Source organism: Diorhabda carinulata, chromosome 3, assembly GCF_026250575.1.
Source record: "Diorhabda carinulata isolate Delta chromosome 3, icDioCari1.1, whole genome shotgun sequence".
NCBI lineage: Eukaryota > Metazoa > Arthropoda > Insecta > Coleoptera > Chrysomelidae > Diorhabda > Diorhabda carinulata.
The window spans coordinates 27,273,632-27,291,589 of record NC_079462.1 but is presented as its reverse complement, the minus strand read 5'-3'; the positions used below and the strand labels follow the sequence as shown (position 1 = coordinate 27,291,589).

At 31.1% G+C, this 17,958-nt stretch overlaps 1 protein-coding gene across 1 annotated transcript in view; it reads left to right on the top strand.

The window, feature by feature from the left end:
- The window catches only part of LOC130891112 (out at first protein), a 230,257-nt gene that overhangs the window by 123,775 nt on the left and 88,524 nt on the right, over positions 1 to 17,958 (top strand). Inside the window, exon 2 of the mRNA XM_057795674.1 lies at positions 1,534 to 1,647. Coding sequence (XP_057651657.1) covers positions 1,534 to 1,647 — 114 coding nt within the window. The remainder of the gene's footprint in view (positions 1 to 1,533; positions 1,648 to 17,958) is intronic.

The window sequence follows — 17,958 nt, the reverse complement described above, 5'->3', positions numbered from 1 at the left end:
TTTTACGACTCATCTCACACATGCGCTTGTTAAATTTTATTTGCCCAATTTAAACTTCCACGTTTCAACGAAGTTCCTAAGTGACATACAAGGTGCAACAATCTTACTAGAAAATATATAAAATATTTCAAGTGATATCAAAAACTATCATTAAGTAAAATTCTAGATGACTTCATAAGTTTTTATACGTTTATCCACAAATATTTAGTTGAATGCATATAAATCCACTTGCATCGTGGTTCATAAACATTTTTGTTTTAAATGAATTTTATAGCACAAATAGAATTTCAAGTTATATTACTGGAAGTTTGTCAAGCATTTTAATATAGATGAATAAAATTTGGTATTGTGATAATTTTGTAAAGACGGAGTGAGGAAAGGAGTACCATATTATAAATACCAAATTTGTCCCCCATATTAAGTAGAATTAAGTAGAAGTTCGATACACTTGCAGGTTAGGTTAGGTTAGGTTAGAATTAGAAGTTACATAATGAGAAAACTAAGTCGGTTTTCACATCTATTTTCATGTAACTTTAAAAAGGATAAAATCAAATAAATTTTTCTGGCAATTAATTTTACATTAGGCTCATTCACATTACTTTTAAAATCACGGTTATGTAATACTTAATGGAGTTGGATATGTTAAGAGATACATCCCATTCTTTTTAAGAATTATTGGAACCGCACCTGACCAATGTTCAACTTAAAATCGTTCTGATCACTTGTATGACAATCCACTGCAATAGTTAGTAGTACGTTTTTTCTTAGTGTGCTTCATTAGTGAGATTTTAGCCTTGAAACACTGTGACGTTCTGAAGTTTTGAATGCAAGCAAACAATTTTTGTTACATTCACTCACTACATGCTCATATGAAATAGTAAAAGTTCGAGACTTTGCCCACTCTATATACAAAAGAATAAATAATCACAATTTATAAAGAACAGAGGTATTGCATCATATCACGAAACTATGGAGGGTAAAGGAAATTAATACGTGTATATGATAAAGTGTTCGCTGAAATAAAGGTGGAAGCAATTCGTTGAAATTTTCAACAATGAACTGCTTGTGTCAAAAATTATATTACATTTTTTATTACTACACACAAATTATCTAAAAATGCTACATTCACATCATATCGTTTGTCTACACCTACGCCATTCTGGAAGGTTTTTGAACGGTTATTTATCGTATACAGCTGTTGGTAACATCTTACTTAGGCACGGTAAACCACAGAGCATTGATTTACTAACGATTTTTAACATAAACATGTCCATATCTATTTATGTATATCGTATAACAAAACCTCTGAAAAACATGATCAATTCTAATTACATTCAATGTCCAGAGGTTTTTAATTAAAAAGTAATAAATGATAATATATAATTCGATACAATTGCAAATATAGACCTTGAAGACAACTATCTATTTTCTTGTCGACTAAAAGTATCTTTTATATTTCTGTGACAAACTAAACTAAGATAGAAAAAACGAAAGGCATTCGTGTTTCAAAATTAACAATTTATTATATTCCAGGGTGGAGACGTCGTCCAGGAAAACATATCGGCGAACGTCACCGACGACACCATCACGTTGGAATTCCAGAGATCCGACGGCACGCTTGTCACTCAACTAATTGACTTCAGAAATGTGAGTATACTCTACTATATACGGAAAATATATATTCACTTTAGGCCTTATAATAACGTACCGTGAAGGAAGAATCCATAAATTAGAACATTTATGAAACAAATACGTTTAAGTTCAAGGAGATTATATTAAATAATACATGGTCTGATCAAATGATGTATTTAAATTGCCCGCATAAACTTTTTCGGTAATTTTTTCCCCTAGATTGGGACATCCTTTTTGATGTTCTTGTTCAAGCGTCATATCTTAATCAGTGTTTTATTGTCAGCGGATTGTATACAGTTTTACTTGACTTTATCCCATCTATTATGGATCAACTTGACATATTTTGGTTAATGTTTTGGATTTCGTGTCAATGCTAGACTTGTATTAAAAGACCTAAATCTTTCACAAAAACAACTGCGAGTGGAAGAAGCAAAAGAATGAAACCACAAAAAGTAATTTGCTTTAGCCATTAACAGCCAACGAGTGTATGAAAAATTATATTGAAAATTTGCATGAATTAAAGGCGATAATAAAGATTTCTCATCAAATAAGTTAAGTTATTTTTTGTCAGTCCAGATCATAATTGATCACATGTATAATTTCTTTTATGCCATAGTATACAGTTTTTATCGAACGCCAAGTTAATTACATAATTATGAAATAATATTTCATCAGTATTTCCTTCCAACACAAAAAAACTACCTATAAATATATTTGGAATAAGTTTTCCTTTCACCCATTATTCAAAATGTTCATAGTTTAGCTTATGGTAGTCCCTAGATAACCAACCAACGCTTTCACCTGTAAACATACAAAGACCTTCACTAATGGGCTTTAAACTACTAAATTTTTTTTCGTCACTCCACTTTTATCGTTAGTGACACTAGAGTGAACATTTCATCTGTATAAACAATTGTCTTTTCTTACATATTGGATTTAGTTACGTTGTACTCATATTCTTAATTCTCATCCAACTCAAAACCATTATAATCGAATTTTATCTAATAATATTGATGAATTTTTCTTAGCGTAGTTATTCTTTCGATGTTTTTCTTGCCTGTGTCAGGTTGCAATGCTAGTGATATCCTGCACCGCCTCAAAACTATTATTTCTGATAGTTAACTGTAAATATAAAAACTGCTTTGTCCGGTTTTAGAGTATTATAATATCATGCTCCTCTTAACACGTGTTACTGTTGCTTATTCAAAACATATTTCTCCTAAGAACCGTGCTAAACAAATTGCTCTTAATTTACACGCGTCTTTAACTGTTAAATAGTTAGAGACCGTAGATATGGCAGTTGGTATAGAAAAATCAAGTGTTACAAAAAAAACCTGCTAGAATTTTGATAATAAGAAACCAGACGTGTAGACTGTTTGACACCCTTCTAAATAGATATTTTGTCACAAAAAATGGCACTGGAAACTTAGTTCATATTCAAGGCATAACGACTCTCTCAAATACATTGAATAGTTACGCTGTAGGAATATTCCATCCATGAAATATTTCAACACGACTTGGCCTCTTGTCAAAATTGAAGATTGGTCCACACTCTCCTCCAGGAAAGTAATTAAAAAGTGCTTGATTGACCTAGTAATCCATAATCCATAAATTCAGTTTATAAATCATGACATATTCTCAATAAACATGAAGAGGAAATGTATTGCACTACGATGGTTGTCTGAAAGGTTACAACGTATATCTAAATTCTAAAGGTTGGTTACTAAGCTGGAATAGTCGATTTATAATTAATTAATTTACATTTGTGTAAACATGTTGTTAATATAAATTGGAAATACTTGCACCAAAATATTCGTATTAAGAGTATTGTATTATAAAATTCGAATTATGCACGCTCGTGACTAATCCCACTCAGAAAACATTTCACATACCACTTAAACTCTACATAAGTTTGACAAAAGAAGTTTTCAAATATTTACTTTCCATAAAATATAAACTCTCATTTCCAATAGAGTTGGCGTATAAGTCGAAGGGCGAATCCCTTAACCCACTAGTTGTAAAGTCTCTCTAGAGTACCATAACCAACTTTTAAAGTTTTAGAAGTTGTTGGAGTGGAAAGAGAACGGTGTCTTTTTAGGTGAGTGAGGGATCGAAATAAATTTATTTTAACTTTTCAAAATAAATTACGAAATGTACCTTAATATACGCTTTCGGATTAATTCCAACTAAGAATTGAATTATCTTTCTGTGTAAAATTACTTTTTAAATTTTATCTAAGCAGAGTTCAGAAGCAATTATATAAACATTGTGTAGCGTTTAAGATGGAGACAACTCCATATTCTTGTTATTTTATGGAATTTGAATGTGATCATTATACAGTAATAACTGAAATTTGAAATTGTTCCTCTATCAGAGTATTTGATAGTGGTTTAAAATAAATTCATAGCGATTTCTATTTATTATTATTATTATCATTAAAATTCTCAAAATTTCGTAAAACAAACAGTTTTGAGGCTATCTATGTACCATTAATCTTATTTCCATTTAGTTTTCTGACGGATATACGGATTTTTACTTTTGTTTTGTGTATTTTAATTTTTATTCAATTGTTCCAACTTAAAGTACTACATATAATGCAATAGTGACAGGATTCTTTGCAGTAATAAAAATTATGATTTCTTTGCTGCTGAATTTAAAAACGTTAAAATTTCAATGCATGTATATAGTTTGTTCTGGATGGGTTATTCTTTTATTTATTCACATAAAATTTGGGGCAAATTTTCATTCCATTATTTTAATTATAATTATGATTTGTAATTTTGAAATCATATATTGTTCACTTTCAAATTTGCATTAACAAACAGAACTTTAATTTCTAAAATTTAGTTTAAAACATAAAATCTTCCTTTTTTGAGAGACATCATTCATATCATTGGAAATTTGTAATAAAAAAACATAAATAAATAATCTTATGTAAAAATAATACATCTTTTATAACCATGCCATCATTTGTCACATATTTTGGGACACAATATTTATTGTTAAGTTTTGAGGAAATGATACTTGGAAATCGTAGTGTCGACATCCGAGAGATAGTAGAGATTTTCGACATCTCTCATGGATCGAATCAATATACCTTGGTTTTGAGTTTGAAGCGTGTCAATGCTAGACTCTTACCATCAAAACTTTATTGTAAAGATAACGATGAGAATAGGAATAATTAACAAACTAGCTAAGTCTATTTTAATCAAACGAATCATTACTCGTGAGAGACGAGGGGGTTATGAATATGACCTTGAATCTGCCAAACCATTTTGCAAATGACGCTCAAAACCGAAAGAATCATTCCAAGGTCGATTGGAAGTCAAGGTGATGTTCTTATTTTTGATTAGCGAGGTACACCATGAATTTGGTCCAAAACGACCGTTATGATGCGTTGTTGCAGCAATTCGTCGTGAAAGAACAGATTGGTTAGCAGAAAATTTATGGATTTTCCACCACAACAATACGTCGTCACATTTAAGCATGATTGTTTATGATGACTTATTTTTGGGCAAAATACGAAACGAGAGTCATTGATCAACCACCTTATTCGCCATATTTGACTTCGTTCGCTTCTAGGAACGCTCAATGATTTCATTGAGTCCGTAAAAAGTAATGAAGCCCATAGCAGCCACAAGTGTATGGAAAATTGGATTTAGGGTTATTGTATTAGCTCTAAAAGACCTGTTTTGAAGGCGATAATATAGGTTTGTATTGTAATACATGAAAAAGTTGGGTTGTTGTCAAATCTGGGTTAAATTTGATCACATGGTCGGTACAGAAAGGACGTTTGATGTATACGGTGATTTCGAGAAAAGGAAAATAAACGACCAAATAATCTGGTATAACTATGTTCAATTACTCAATTACAAAAAATTTGAACGAAACTTTGTGTGTTAGTATGTATGGCATTAAATTTTAACATTAGTAAATAGCGGATTTTTTAGCTAATTACTAGAAAATAATAGTTTCTGCATGACCAACTTTTTTTTTAGATTTCAAATAAAGTGTAAAGTGATATGTCCAGATTATCGTGTTTATAAGTACTTATATAACAAACCGATTAGCGAATCTCAAGATTGTTTCAAACAAGTTTGATCAAATATCTGAGAAAACTAATCCGAAATATCAAACTTTATGTAACAATATCTATGAACATGAGAACTTTGAATGCATGAAATTATCCCATTTATAAATTGAGGCCGTCAGAGCAAAAGTGGCCTAACCAAAAATTTCTCTATATTGAAGTTCAGTACATAAACTAATTCAGTATTGTCAATATTTCGATACAATAATGGCCTAATCTCAGTTTCTCATGTAACTAAGAGATGGCGCCAGTAAATATCTTTTTCCATAGCAGTAACATCTTGTGACAAAACGCAAAAGCGGCGTAACCTGGTTAAGCCATTTTTTCACATTAGCATCTCTGTAATTTGGCAGATAGGTTGAAAGTAACATTTGAAGCTTGAGGTTAGATATCGGAAGGTTTTGTTTTCTTTTTTTGAAATGAAATAACTTTCATGTGTGACTAAGTATATGAATACTATATTATTTGTAAAAATAATTCTGCTTGTGCTCTTAAATAAAAGACTTTATAAATTCTATTCCTGCCTATGAAGCACATTACTCCATTCATAAGACAATAAACCGCCAAATTTGAATTTGAGTATTTTGTATTCTCTTTACGCTGAAAGAGTTTAACCTGAGTTTTCATTTCCCTGTAACAGACTCACAAAAAGTGTGATGCATTTAATATTAAAATAAAAAGCGACTGATAAAGGTGAAAAAACATCAAGACTTGAACAAGAAATAAACTTGCATTCGCTCAAGGCAAATACTGCAACAGAAGGCTTAAAAAAAGACTTTCAACCCCTGTTATTAGCACAGGAATATGTTATTACAAGCGTCAACTCTGGACATACTACTTAGGATGATAATATAGCATGCAGAGGTCCCCAAGAAATAACTTCCTGTCTATTGTATTTCTTAAAAAATATTGTGAAATGCAAACACCTTATATTGTAGTCTGATCAATGTGGAGGGCAAAATAGGAATATCGAGATGGCTCTTTTCTGTCAGTTTATTGTTTCCAGCTCTGTTGAATATGGTATTTATAAAATTGATCACAATTTTTTTGTGAGCGGACATTGATAAATGTTATGCGATCAGGATTTTGGTTTAGTCGAAATACAGAAACGGTTCTTCAAAAACCTGAAGACTGGAAGCAAGTAATTTTAGCGGCTAGAAAGAGTAAGCCGTTCAAAATAATTTCTATGTGAAAAGAACTATTTTTTTCTTGCAAATCTCTAGAAACACATATTACGAATCGTAAAATATTTGGAGATAGAGGCAAAGGCAAAAAATGGTTAAAGATGCAATGGCTAAGGTTTCATGAAATGAATCCTTTTGAAGTTTTATTTTAAATTTTCTCATAATTATAATGTTTTTTTTTTCGTAAAGTTGATCTTAAAAAGAGGAATTCTATTATCGTTGAAAATCTTTTTTATATCTACTACTCAGCAATCAGTGAAAAGAAAAAGAAAGATTTAATAGAGCTATTGATTTATATACCCCCAATTCATCATAATATTTACAGCAATTTGAAAACATCTTCAATAGTTATTGATGAGATTTTCATTGACAACCTCGATGACCAAAATGATTAATTGTTTTTTAAAAATAAACATATTAAAATAGTAAAATTGATTTTTATTCCTGGCTAAAATATAATAAATTGATATCAGGGAAATCATAAACCATAATGCAAAAGTGGCCCAACTCACAATAAATAAATAAATTTTACACTTTTTGTTTCTAAAATAATCTTAAAAGTAAATTAGACAAAACAATAAAAAACTTGAAACAAAATAAATTCTGATTGAAATTTAAATCTGACAAATAAGTTCATAAGGAGATATTTTATAAATGTTAATTTTCTCATTATCTTCTATCTCAAAAAATATTTGTCCATAGAGATAGTCATGATTATTCTAAATTTCGACGCTACGTATTACGTTAAAACAAAATACCTCAGGGTAAAAACATAAGACAAGTGGAATGCCGTTATTGAATTTGTACTTTTATCCAGCGAACCTTATTTGTGTCTTACCCGGGGGAATACACCCGTAGTCGATTTATCTTCTATATATCTCGCGCCAGCCGCAGAAAAGATGAAGGGAAAAAGGAATTGGCTATTCAACCAACATTCGATCAGTGTCGTATTTAGAATCAATCAAATTTAATAATTAAAAAAGAATGTGGATTATACAACACAAATTTTTATGCTATCTTCAATACCTATTTGGCAGTAATATAGTTTTGCAAATAGTTATTTATCGATACTTTTGACACATCTTTGAAAAATTTGCATATTTTTTTTTTGGAAATTTATCAAATACTAATACGGTAAAAGTAACACACGTAGTTTTGAAAACTTTATCAGTCAGGTAACGTCCTCTATTGTCAATACTTTACCTCAATCTATTATTACAATTACCTTCAACTCTTTCTGGGATATAAAAGTATCTTGGCTGTATGATGATGAATGTCTCTGACATTCCGAAAGATTTGAGTCAGATTAATCACTAAACATCGTCAGATATCAGTTTTGTGGTATCTTTAATATTTGCGAAGACTACAATTCCTGGTCTCATATCACCAATTTCCCTGCTACAATGTATGTATGTATCATCACTAGTCGGCTTCTCCCTATATATGAGGGTTGTTTGAAAAGTTTGGACCTAATCAAGAAACAAGACACTTTTTCCGTGATCATTTTTATTGGGAAATGTTCATTCGAATGCGCTTCTGGTCAAAAGTGAACAAATGCATCACTCAACGCGCGGATAGCTTACACATGCACGCAACATCACTGGTTGTCGCATTTTTTTAGCAGTCCTGAACCCTCGTCGTCAGTCAATTCGGCTGCCCAAAATTTTGCAGTTGTAAATGATGGTGCAGAATTAAATATGGATTGACAGCTCAATAATCAATTTGTTCTACTTCCTAATCGTCACAATTCACTTATACGATTGTCAAACAAAAACTAAGCGCCAAATGGCTAGATGCTCTCAACGAAACGACAGTTTCAAGTTGAATATTTTAAAACAACCTTGTACAAAAAATCGTTATACGTTATACGAAAATATATAGAAAGAAGCTCTTAGAAATGGATGTAGCAATATGGTCATAAAATATCTTGAAACTTTCCATTTTTCATCATACACTTGATTCGTTTTCAAGTTTAAACTAAAAATATCAAAAACATCATTAACACTATGGAATACATCGAAAAATGAATGTATTGATATTTATTTATGTTAATGTCATTTCTGATCCTACAAATGATCAAAGTTGCCAACGTTTTCCATATCATTTTTTCAGCTTTTTATAGCAGATTCTCAGTTTCTCCACTTTCTTCTTCGTATTCCAATTTTTACCCATTTTGAGTTGTGTTAGATATTCTGCGCTCTGTTTTTGCTATGCCCAAATCAATTTCTTATTTTGCACGATCTGTAGTATTGATCTGATATTTTTTCTTTAGATATATTCTCATATTCTCATTACTTCTAGTAATGGTTTCTAGAAACCAATTTCAATATTTGGTGATGGATTTTTTAAATTTTACTAAGGTGTTATTTTTTGTTCGTAAATTCCACCTTCCATCTATTTTTCTACGCAAAACGCTGTAAATTTTGGTAAATAAAAATGAGGATTCAATATATCTTATGTCAAGTTTGAATCAGACTGACCAAAAAACTATAAATTTTAATGAAAAAAGAATTATTATTCGAATCCAACCACTTGTTGTGTTCTTCGACTGCGATTGCCTTCAGTACCTTATGCGAATGACGTTTTACGACCTAAATGGACGACTCATGGTTTCTCTGAAGCGGATCTTCGAGTTTTGAAAGGAGGAAAAATGTCAAATGCCTTATGCTACAGAAATACATGCTTTCACGATAAAGTAATCTCCAAAATACTTCTACCACATTTTCAACATTTCCATAGTCGCAATTTCATTGGAAATATACAGAAAAATTCTTTGCATCGTTATAAACATTCACACGCGCAAATCAAATGTACCATCGATTCTAATTTGATCACACCATCTCTTCTAACTTTACTTCTCTTGAGCTTCTTTAATTGCTCAAACAGCATTAATTTTTATGTCGATTTCACCTTAGAAAATAGATAGAAAGATATGGTTAATAGATATGGTTTAAAAATGGTAAGCTGAATCCGTTCGAGTTATTTTTTTCTTATTCTTAAAAGACATTAATTATGAAGGTGGAGGTGGTAATATTAATTATTATTTTGACTCAGTCACAGGTACGAAAAACCAACATTCGTCACTTATTATTAGTAAGTGGCGAGATTCTTGTTCAAAACAGAGAATGGTATCAATTTTGCATGTTCAAATTTGAGGAAATGCGACTCTATCTAGTGACAGTCATCTAGAATGTCTTGTAGGCTATTTTAAAAATACTCTATTTTCTCAAAAACATATACATACATTAAAAATTTCTTTTGTGAAAAGAAAATTTACAAATTTTTGTTGCCCTTCTTAACATTTTATTGGCAAACAAAAACTAAACGGTAATTATAATAAATATCACTGAGGCTACTTGTTTTTCTCTTGGCATTCGGCGCATGCCCCTCCAATTTCGTTATTCAAAAGCCACACTTAATATTTTATTCAAAATATTGAGTACTTAACACATTCAATAATAAACCATTCATTATAATGAGAAGATACTAACTTTATTTTATTTGATTATTCTGGGATGGTCACGAAACGATTCAGAAATTGTTTATAACTGTTTTTGTGTGCAGATTCAGACTTTGCACCGTTTTTGAAACGATCCTGGAAAATGTCAACTCGGAACAATTACGGTTTAAGCTCTATTCTTGTTTTATTGTGATGTGAATTGGTCTTAGGTTCGATTCTGCTCAAATCAAACGCACACGTTTAATTCTAAACTCTTACTAATATTTATTAATTAGACCAAAATACCAAAAATCGAACATGGATATTGAAATTCCTCATTATACAAATATAGTTCATTAAACTTGAACTCATTGGCAATAATTCTTGCATGAAATATTTACATTTAAACACTTCCTATAAATATTTTTAGCAGTAGCAGCAATAATGCGATGGTAGCATTTTAACTTAGTTTTTCAAAGTTCACTAAACTGTATTGCATACAATCACATCACGACCATGTACCGAAATTATATTCCAGAAAATCAGATGAAACGTTTTCAAATTAATCGTCAATTTGTGGTTGCAGCATTTTTAGTAATAAACATGTCCGTGTCTGAATGTTTTTTTATTGGAACAAATCTAATATGTTCAACAATACTAAACAATGCTACGCTGATGGTTTCAGACATTTCTTTATCACAATTCTCTAGATTTAGGATTGAATTCGGTGAAGTTACATCCGTATCTCTTCTGTGTTTTTAGGCAGAAAGAAACTAATGTTGATCTACGAGTTGTGAAAACCAATCATCCTTCTATAAATGGAGGCATTATTTCAAATAAATGGAAGTGATTTGTATCACTTCATTCCATCACATTATTATTTATTATCTATTGATCGATATATTTAAGTAGAAGAGTAAACGAGATTCAAAATGCCTTAAAACTGTAAAATATGAATTGAAATTGATTACAGCAAATTATTCATTACTCCCAAAATAGAACAGGTAAAATTATGATAGAAACTTGGATCTCAAGCTTTTCGAAATCAATAAAGTATCAAAAAACCTAAAGCCAATTAAATAGAAGTTGAGATTATCGACAAATATATGCCAGTAATTGAGAGGATTCTCAGTTATAAGAAAATGTACTGAGGATTAGGAGTAAAGGGAAGAGTAAAATTCAGGGAAGACTTAATTAACAATCAAATATATACACAAATTACACAGCTCTACAAAAAATGCGGTTATTGATATCTTTCAATATGGCTAGTGCCAATAATTTTGTCGGCTTAATAATGATAAAATTCATTTTTCTAGACAATATTAGAATTCTGCGCACCTACAAGTGAATCTGAAAAAGAGGTTATGTGTTAATGCTTTGTTCAATTTACTAAATATTCATTCTAACATATTTATTTTGTCTTTTAAAACACAAATTTGCTTCGAAGATAGTATTTATAGTAATTATTTATTTTGGTATATTTGTGATATTTATATAACAAAAAACATACCACAGACTTTGTGAAGGAGGTTTATGTTAAAATTTTTTCGGTTTCAAAATGGACAAACTATGGGTTCCTGTAAGTTCTATATCGGATATTTACATTTATGGACAAAAAAGGGAACGTCTTAGACATTTTAATAGAAATTAAACGTTGAGATAACCAAAGCTATAGTATACGCAATGAAAATCTCCCTTACCCCGTTTACGTTTGAAAAAACAACTCGCTTGCCATTAGAAACAATTATGTTGCCAAATTCATAGAAATCGGTACAGTCTACCAGTGAAAGTGAATATGAAGGGTATACGAGTACATCTAGTCCAGAGTTCAAAATTAACTCGGTGATTTAATAAGTAATCTCAATATATTGAAACAAGGACCATTTAGCCTCAAGATTGAAAGAAACAAAATAATTGGCACCAACGGTAACAGTTACAACATTTTTTAGTGAACATGAACAATCGGTGTAGCTTCATTCTCTGAAGACGATAACTTGGTTATCGAAACGCGTGTCAGACAGTGTAATTGTGAGTGTTACTATAGTGATGGTGTAAATAGTGTATTCAATAGGTGTAAAATAATGATATTGTGGATCGTGGATCAGCCTCTAAATTTGCATATAACATTAGAAAGCAATTGAGCAATTCCTTTATATCGAAGTTTAAAATGTGCCTTACTGCACAATGAAAATAAATTCGCATCAATTCCAATTGTCAATTGAATACAACTGAACGAAGAATATAAATTTTAAGTTTCAATGTGACTAAAATATCACGTCGCCTTATCATTTCGCAATCTAATCATTCTATCTAATGCTTCACCGTTACATGGGTCTATGATCAATGTGTGCTACTACATAAGTTTGTCCAGCAGTAAACATCTGATAACATAGATAAACGACAATATAATTAACAGTATGGATTAACATCTTGAGGATAGTCGATGCCCAACGAATAATGACAATTTTCAGTGATTATTCGACATACTGATTTATTCATAGACAGTAGACTGAATTTTTCAGATCGCGTGTTCGGAAGAAAATAATTAATGTAATTAGGATTAGGGATGAACTTATTGAATTAGCGTATTATCAAGGGTCCCTGATAAATATAAAAAAATTAAATTTATCTAATCACGCAAAATATAGAGTCTGCATAATTTTATTTAATAATATTGATTATAATTAGAAAAAAATCGTTAAATTCTATCCCGTTGATGATACGATTTTATGAAATTATTGTATTATCATCTGTCTTTGTAAGCATGCTAAATTATGAATTGAACCTGTCGTCAAAAGTGGGTAAAAAATCGAGTTTCCATCCTGAAGACCTCAGCATTTATTAATATAATTATTAACAGGAGATTTTGACTAAAATTTCAGCTATATTGGACGTTAACTTTCTGTTTTACAATGATATGAGTGGGTCGTTGTGAGGGTTTTTCTGAAAAATGGAAAAAATGAGTTTCGATCTATCATGAAATATTTATTTCTGAATGGCAACACGTCTACACAAATGAAAGAAGAGTTAGACAGTATTTACGAAAACTTAGCAACATCATGTACGACTGTAACATTTGAGGCATCTGGTGGCCTTACTGACAACTAATGGACGGAATGGCTAAAAATTAAAGTAAAAAGACAGAAAAAGCTATTGGCATATAAAAAACACATTCGACATAACAAATTATGCATTCTTAATCTGTCCACACGTTCCATATTGTTCACTTTGGACCAAAAACGGATTCGAAAGAACTGGCCTTATTGATGTGTTTAATCAAAATTATTTGGATGTTGTGCTTGGATTATAATTTTAGAGGAAACTCGGATCCACCACTACACTCCTGAAATGAAAAAACAGTCAAGACAAGTGATTGCAAAAGGCTAACCTACCCGAAAAAGACAAAAATGGTTTCATTGGCTGGAAAATCTTGATGACCGTTTTTTGGCTTAGTTATGATCGTGTTCAGCGACTATCTTCTAAAAGGTAAAACAATGCTTGATAGGGTGAAGATATTGCAAAAAAGCAATTGCAATCGAGTAAAAAGAAAATGCTGTTCTTCTTCGAATTGGTTGATCACCCACTGTATTATTCAGCGATTTTTTCTTGTTTTCTAACGTTAAAGTTTCATTGTTAGAAATGTGATTTCCATCAGAGTAAGACTTTATCAAATCCGTCGACAAAGACAGCAACTATTATTTGGAAGTGTTAAAAATGTTTTGTACAGACTATACTAAAAATGATTATGGAAAAAATGTTTCTTTGCTAGGTCAACAACTTTCAAAAAATCCGCGTAGATGCTATCCTGACAAGTATAGGGGTACAAATTTGTAAAATTATCTGTCCTTAATAAGTGTGTTAAATTTCAAATCATTTCGATCCTTGAAGTGTTGGAAAATTCAAATACTCCATTACTATACATATACATTACGAAGCTAATAAAAACGTGTTGAAAAGAGCATATGATGAGAAGTTGATAGTAATTTAGTGGAAATAGGTAATGGTTTTTACTTTGAGCGCACTCCGGTTCTATGGCTTTCAATCATTAAAAATATTTTTCCATTATCCACTACAAATTGATTCTTTTGTAGTTTCTGAACTTACTTCATTGCTTTTGCTGTGTATGACTATTGATTTTCGGTTAACCAGTTCGTTTCCCGACGGTTGTGTAGTCAGCGCCTGCCGAAGGAAAAAAAAAGTGGAAAGAGTCAATCGCGGTCGCTCGCTGGCGTATGAATGTCACGTACAGTGTACGAGAGTGTTGGTTTTATTTGTTTTCGAATAACTTTTGTATGCAATGGGAAATGAATCGCAGCAAAAACGAAAAGGAATTTCGATTTTATTAGTTTCATAAAATTTCGCGGATGTCATTTGTTCTATTCACTTTAGCTTTTATTAGAAATTTTCTCATTTGCTTTCTCTGTGGTGGACGACTTTATTTCAATACAAATTTAAATTCGTTGATTAACTAATTTATATAATTCACTTATCAATATCACTTAACTAACTTAAATAATTTATTTAAATTCTTTGACTACTTCCTTGTATTGGTCTATTCACTAAGACTATTTATTATAAACTGAACTTAACTGCGCTACAAAAACTACTTCCGACGTCAACGGATTCCGAGGTTTAAAGAAAGTATGTCAAAGACGCCGAGCGCCTTCTCTGAATTTTAGAATTCCAATACATCTAGACAGGATCGGCTCCAGGGCGGAGACGCATTCGTAACATTATCATATGTTGTAAAAATACATAAGAGTTTTAATTCATTGTTTTTAACAATATGTACATTGTTTCTAAAAACAAAACTTCCATAATTGGGCCAATTTTTCTTTAGACAGGACTCGTTTATTGCTGGTATACGTACTAAATGATACTTCTAATTTAAAACCTTAAACTATCCTCCAGAATAATTTATTTTCAACTAATTTAATTCCAATATTGAAAAATCCTATATAATGATGAATAATATTCAAGAATTTATGGTTAATTGTATCAAATCACTTGATAGTCTAGTAATAAAAATGCTGTTTCATGTTTCTTGAACTAAACCTAATTAATAAAAAATCATAGAGATTCAAATTTAATTGTATTTGCTGTTTAATTGCTTTGTCTAAAATGTTCTCACTAAAAGATTTCAGGGATCAAAACCATTTTTATTATCGCATTCCTGAAATTGATATTGTCATTGTTGTAGAGAAAAAATTCGAATAATTTGTTTTGGTCGACTGATGTCTATAAACGGATGGAACTTTTTTAATATGAAGCCAAATATTAGAATTTTTACGAGAACGATCGTAATAAAAGCATTGTAAAATGTCAGTTGGGACACTTAATTGAAATAGCGTTCTGGTTTATAGACAATATCACATGGCGGTCTTGTTCGTTCCCTATAAAAATTTGAAATGCGCTAATTTCATCAAAAATAAACTTGTGTTCTAAAAATCAATTGAAATGGAACAGTCAATACAAAGTATTGAAATTGAGGTCTAATTATTATAATTGTTTTTGAAAGTTTGCACACAGTTATTAGTGATGTCCACCGTCGCAAATCGAAATTAACGCCCACCATTTTTTTCCTCGGAATTAGAAAATCCCACTCTTGTATGAGTCTTCAAACCCAAATATTTCGAGCTCTATTTTTTCTTCTTCTTCAAGTACCATACATTTTGCAGCGTGTAGATGTTGTCCAAAACTTCTAATCTATTATCTGAAGGGAAACTTCTTCTGCACGAGAAACAATTGTTGTCGCACCTTGAATGCCATACTAGTCTGTTATATTCCGTAGACGGTAATGTTGTTTACGGCCTGTTCCTCTCTCCTTCCGTCGATTTTTCTCGTCAGTATGAGCTTGAGAGTTGAATATCTCGGTTCTCGGAGGATGTGTCCCAAATGAGATACTTTTCGTTGTTCAATTACCGCGATCAGTTCTCTCTCCACACCCGCTCTCCTCAATACTTCTTCATTCGTCATGTGCTCGATCCATGGGATACGTAGAAGTCTGCGTAATAGCCATATTTCCTTTGCTTCTATTCTATTTAAGGATCTCACTTTCAGGGACCACGTCTCCACACCATACAAAAGGATTGGCCAAATACAACATTTTATAAACAACCCTCACTCTAAGGCTTAGGGGGACTTCTCGGCGGATTAGGAAATATTAAACTTTATAAAAGCTGTTTTCTAGTCTCTACCGAGCTCTACTGGTCAGATGATTTCCTCTTCATTGGCAATGTTGGCAAGAATACAATTGACTTCCATACATTTTCAAAGTTTGTAATGTCACAATTATGGAATTATGTGTTAAACGTTCATTGTTGTGTGGTTAAGTCAAAATTCTATTTAGTGACTTTTTTACATATAGAGGGAGGTTTTTTAGCCCCTTTGAAAACGTTAATGAACATTTTTTAAATGATACAAAATTGCTACATTTTTTTTGAAAACTAATAAAAATTTTTGATGACTCTGTAGGTAGATAGATATCATTAAAGACGGATAAAATTTGTAGGAACCCTTTATAAATAATGATAGAAAATATTATACCGAATGCATTAAAAATGTACAAGGTGTTCCATTTGAAATAATAGATTAGTCAATGTTTGTTCGATTTTGGTCAAAGGGACATTCAATATTTGAGTACTCTAAAATGAAATAATGAAACCACAAAATATCACGATTGATAGCTCAAGGTATCTAAAATCCATTTTGTGAACTTCATTTGTCTAAATTGAATCAATCTAGGTACATGAAACCTTATCGTAGTTGACCTAATTTTCCTTGTATAATTCGTAAATTTGATCAAATATAGGGCGCTCTATTTGAAAACTCGTATGTTCAATTTGTTTAACTAATTTTGGGACATCCTATACAAACACACCCTGTATAATTCAGTCGATCAATACGTCAATGTATACCATAGGAAATGTTAAACTAGATATTATTCTAGAACCGAAATGTATGTACTCACTCACAATTACGAGTAAGCAATGCATTTCGTGCGCTAATTAATTACCAGTAACATATCCATCGCAGTTCTGCACTGCCACTACTAGACGGTTATTAATTTGCAGTAATATATCCCTCCTTACCTTTAGAACAAATTTAATCAAATACATAAATCTTCAGTCTATTAATAAGAAATTATTTACTTATATTAGTCAAATTTTGGGTTTACCATGAAGAATATGACACTCATGGAAAATATGGATGTACTAGTTCCTTTGCGATAAATGGAGGATATTTTGAAAATGTAATAAACGAAATACAAAGTTATAAACATTTCACAAATTCAGGGTAATGAAGCGATTGAATGAAGAAAAATGAAAGTGAACAAAGCTGTGCTATGAGTATGAGATTATAAGAAAAATGAGACGCTTCTATACAATAGTTGGAAATAAATGTTTTTCTACATCTACAATCTCAATCTTTTACTCTTTCATACTTGATACATTCTCTGTTTTAATTGTAATTTACTTTTATTAGCCCAAGAATTGTTCTCATAATTTTTTGTTCCACTATTTGCAGTTCCTCTTATGTTGAAGGTATTGAATGTTGTTGAAAATTTGTTTTCCAACAGTGTGACCCCCAAATATTTCAACTTCCTTAAAATC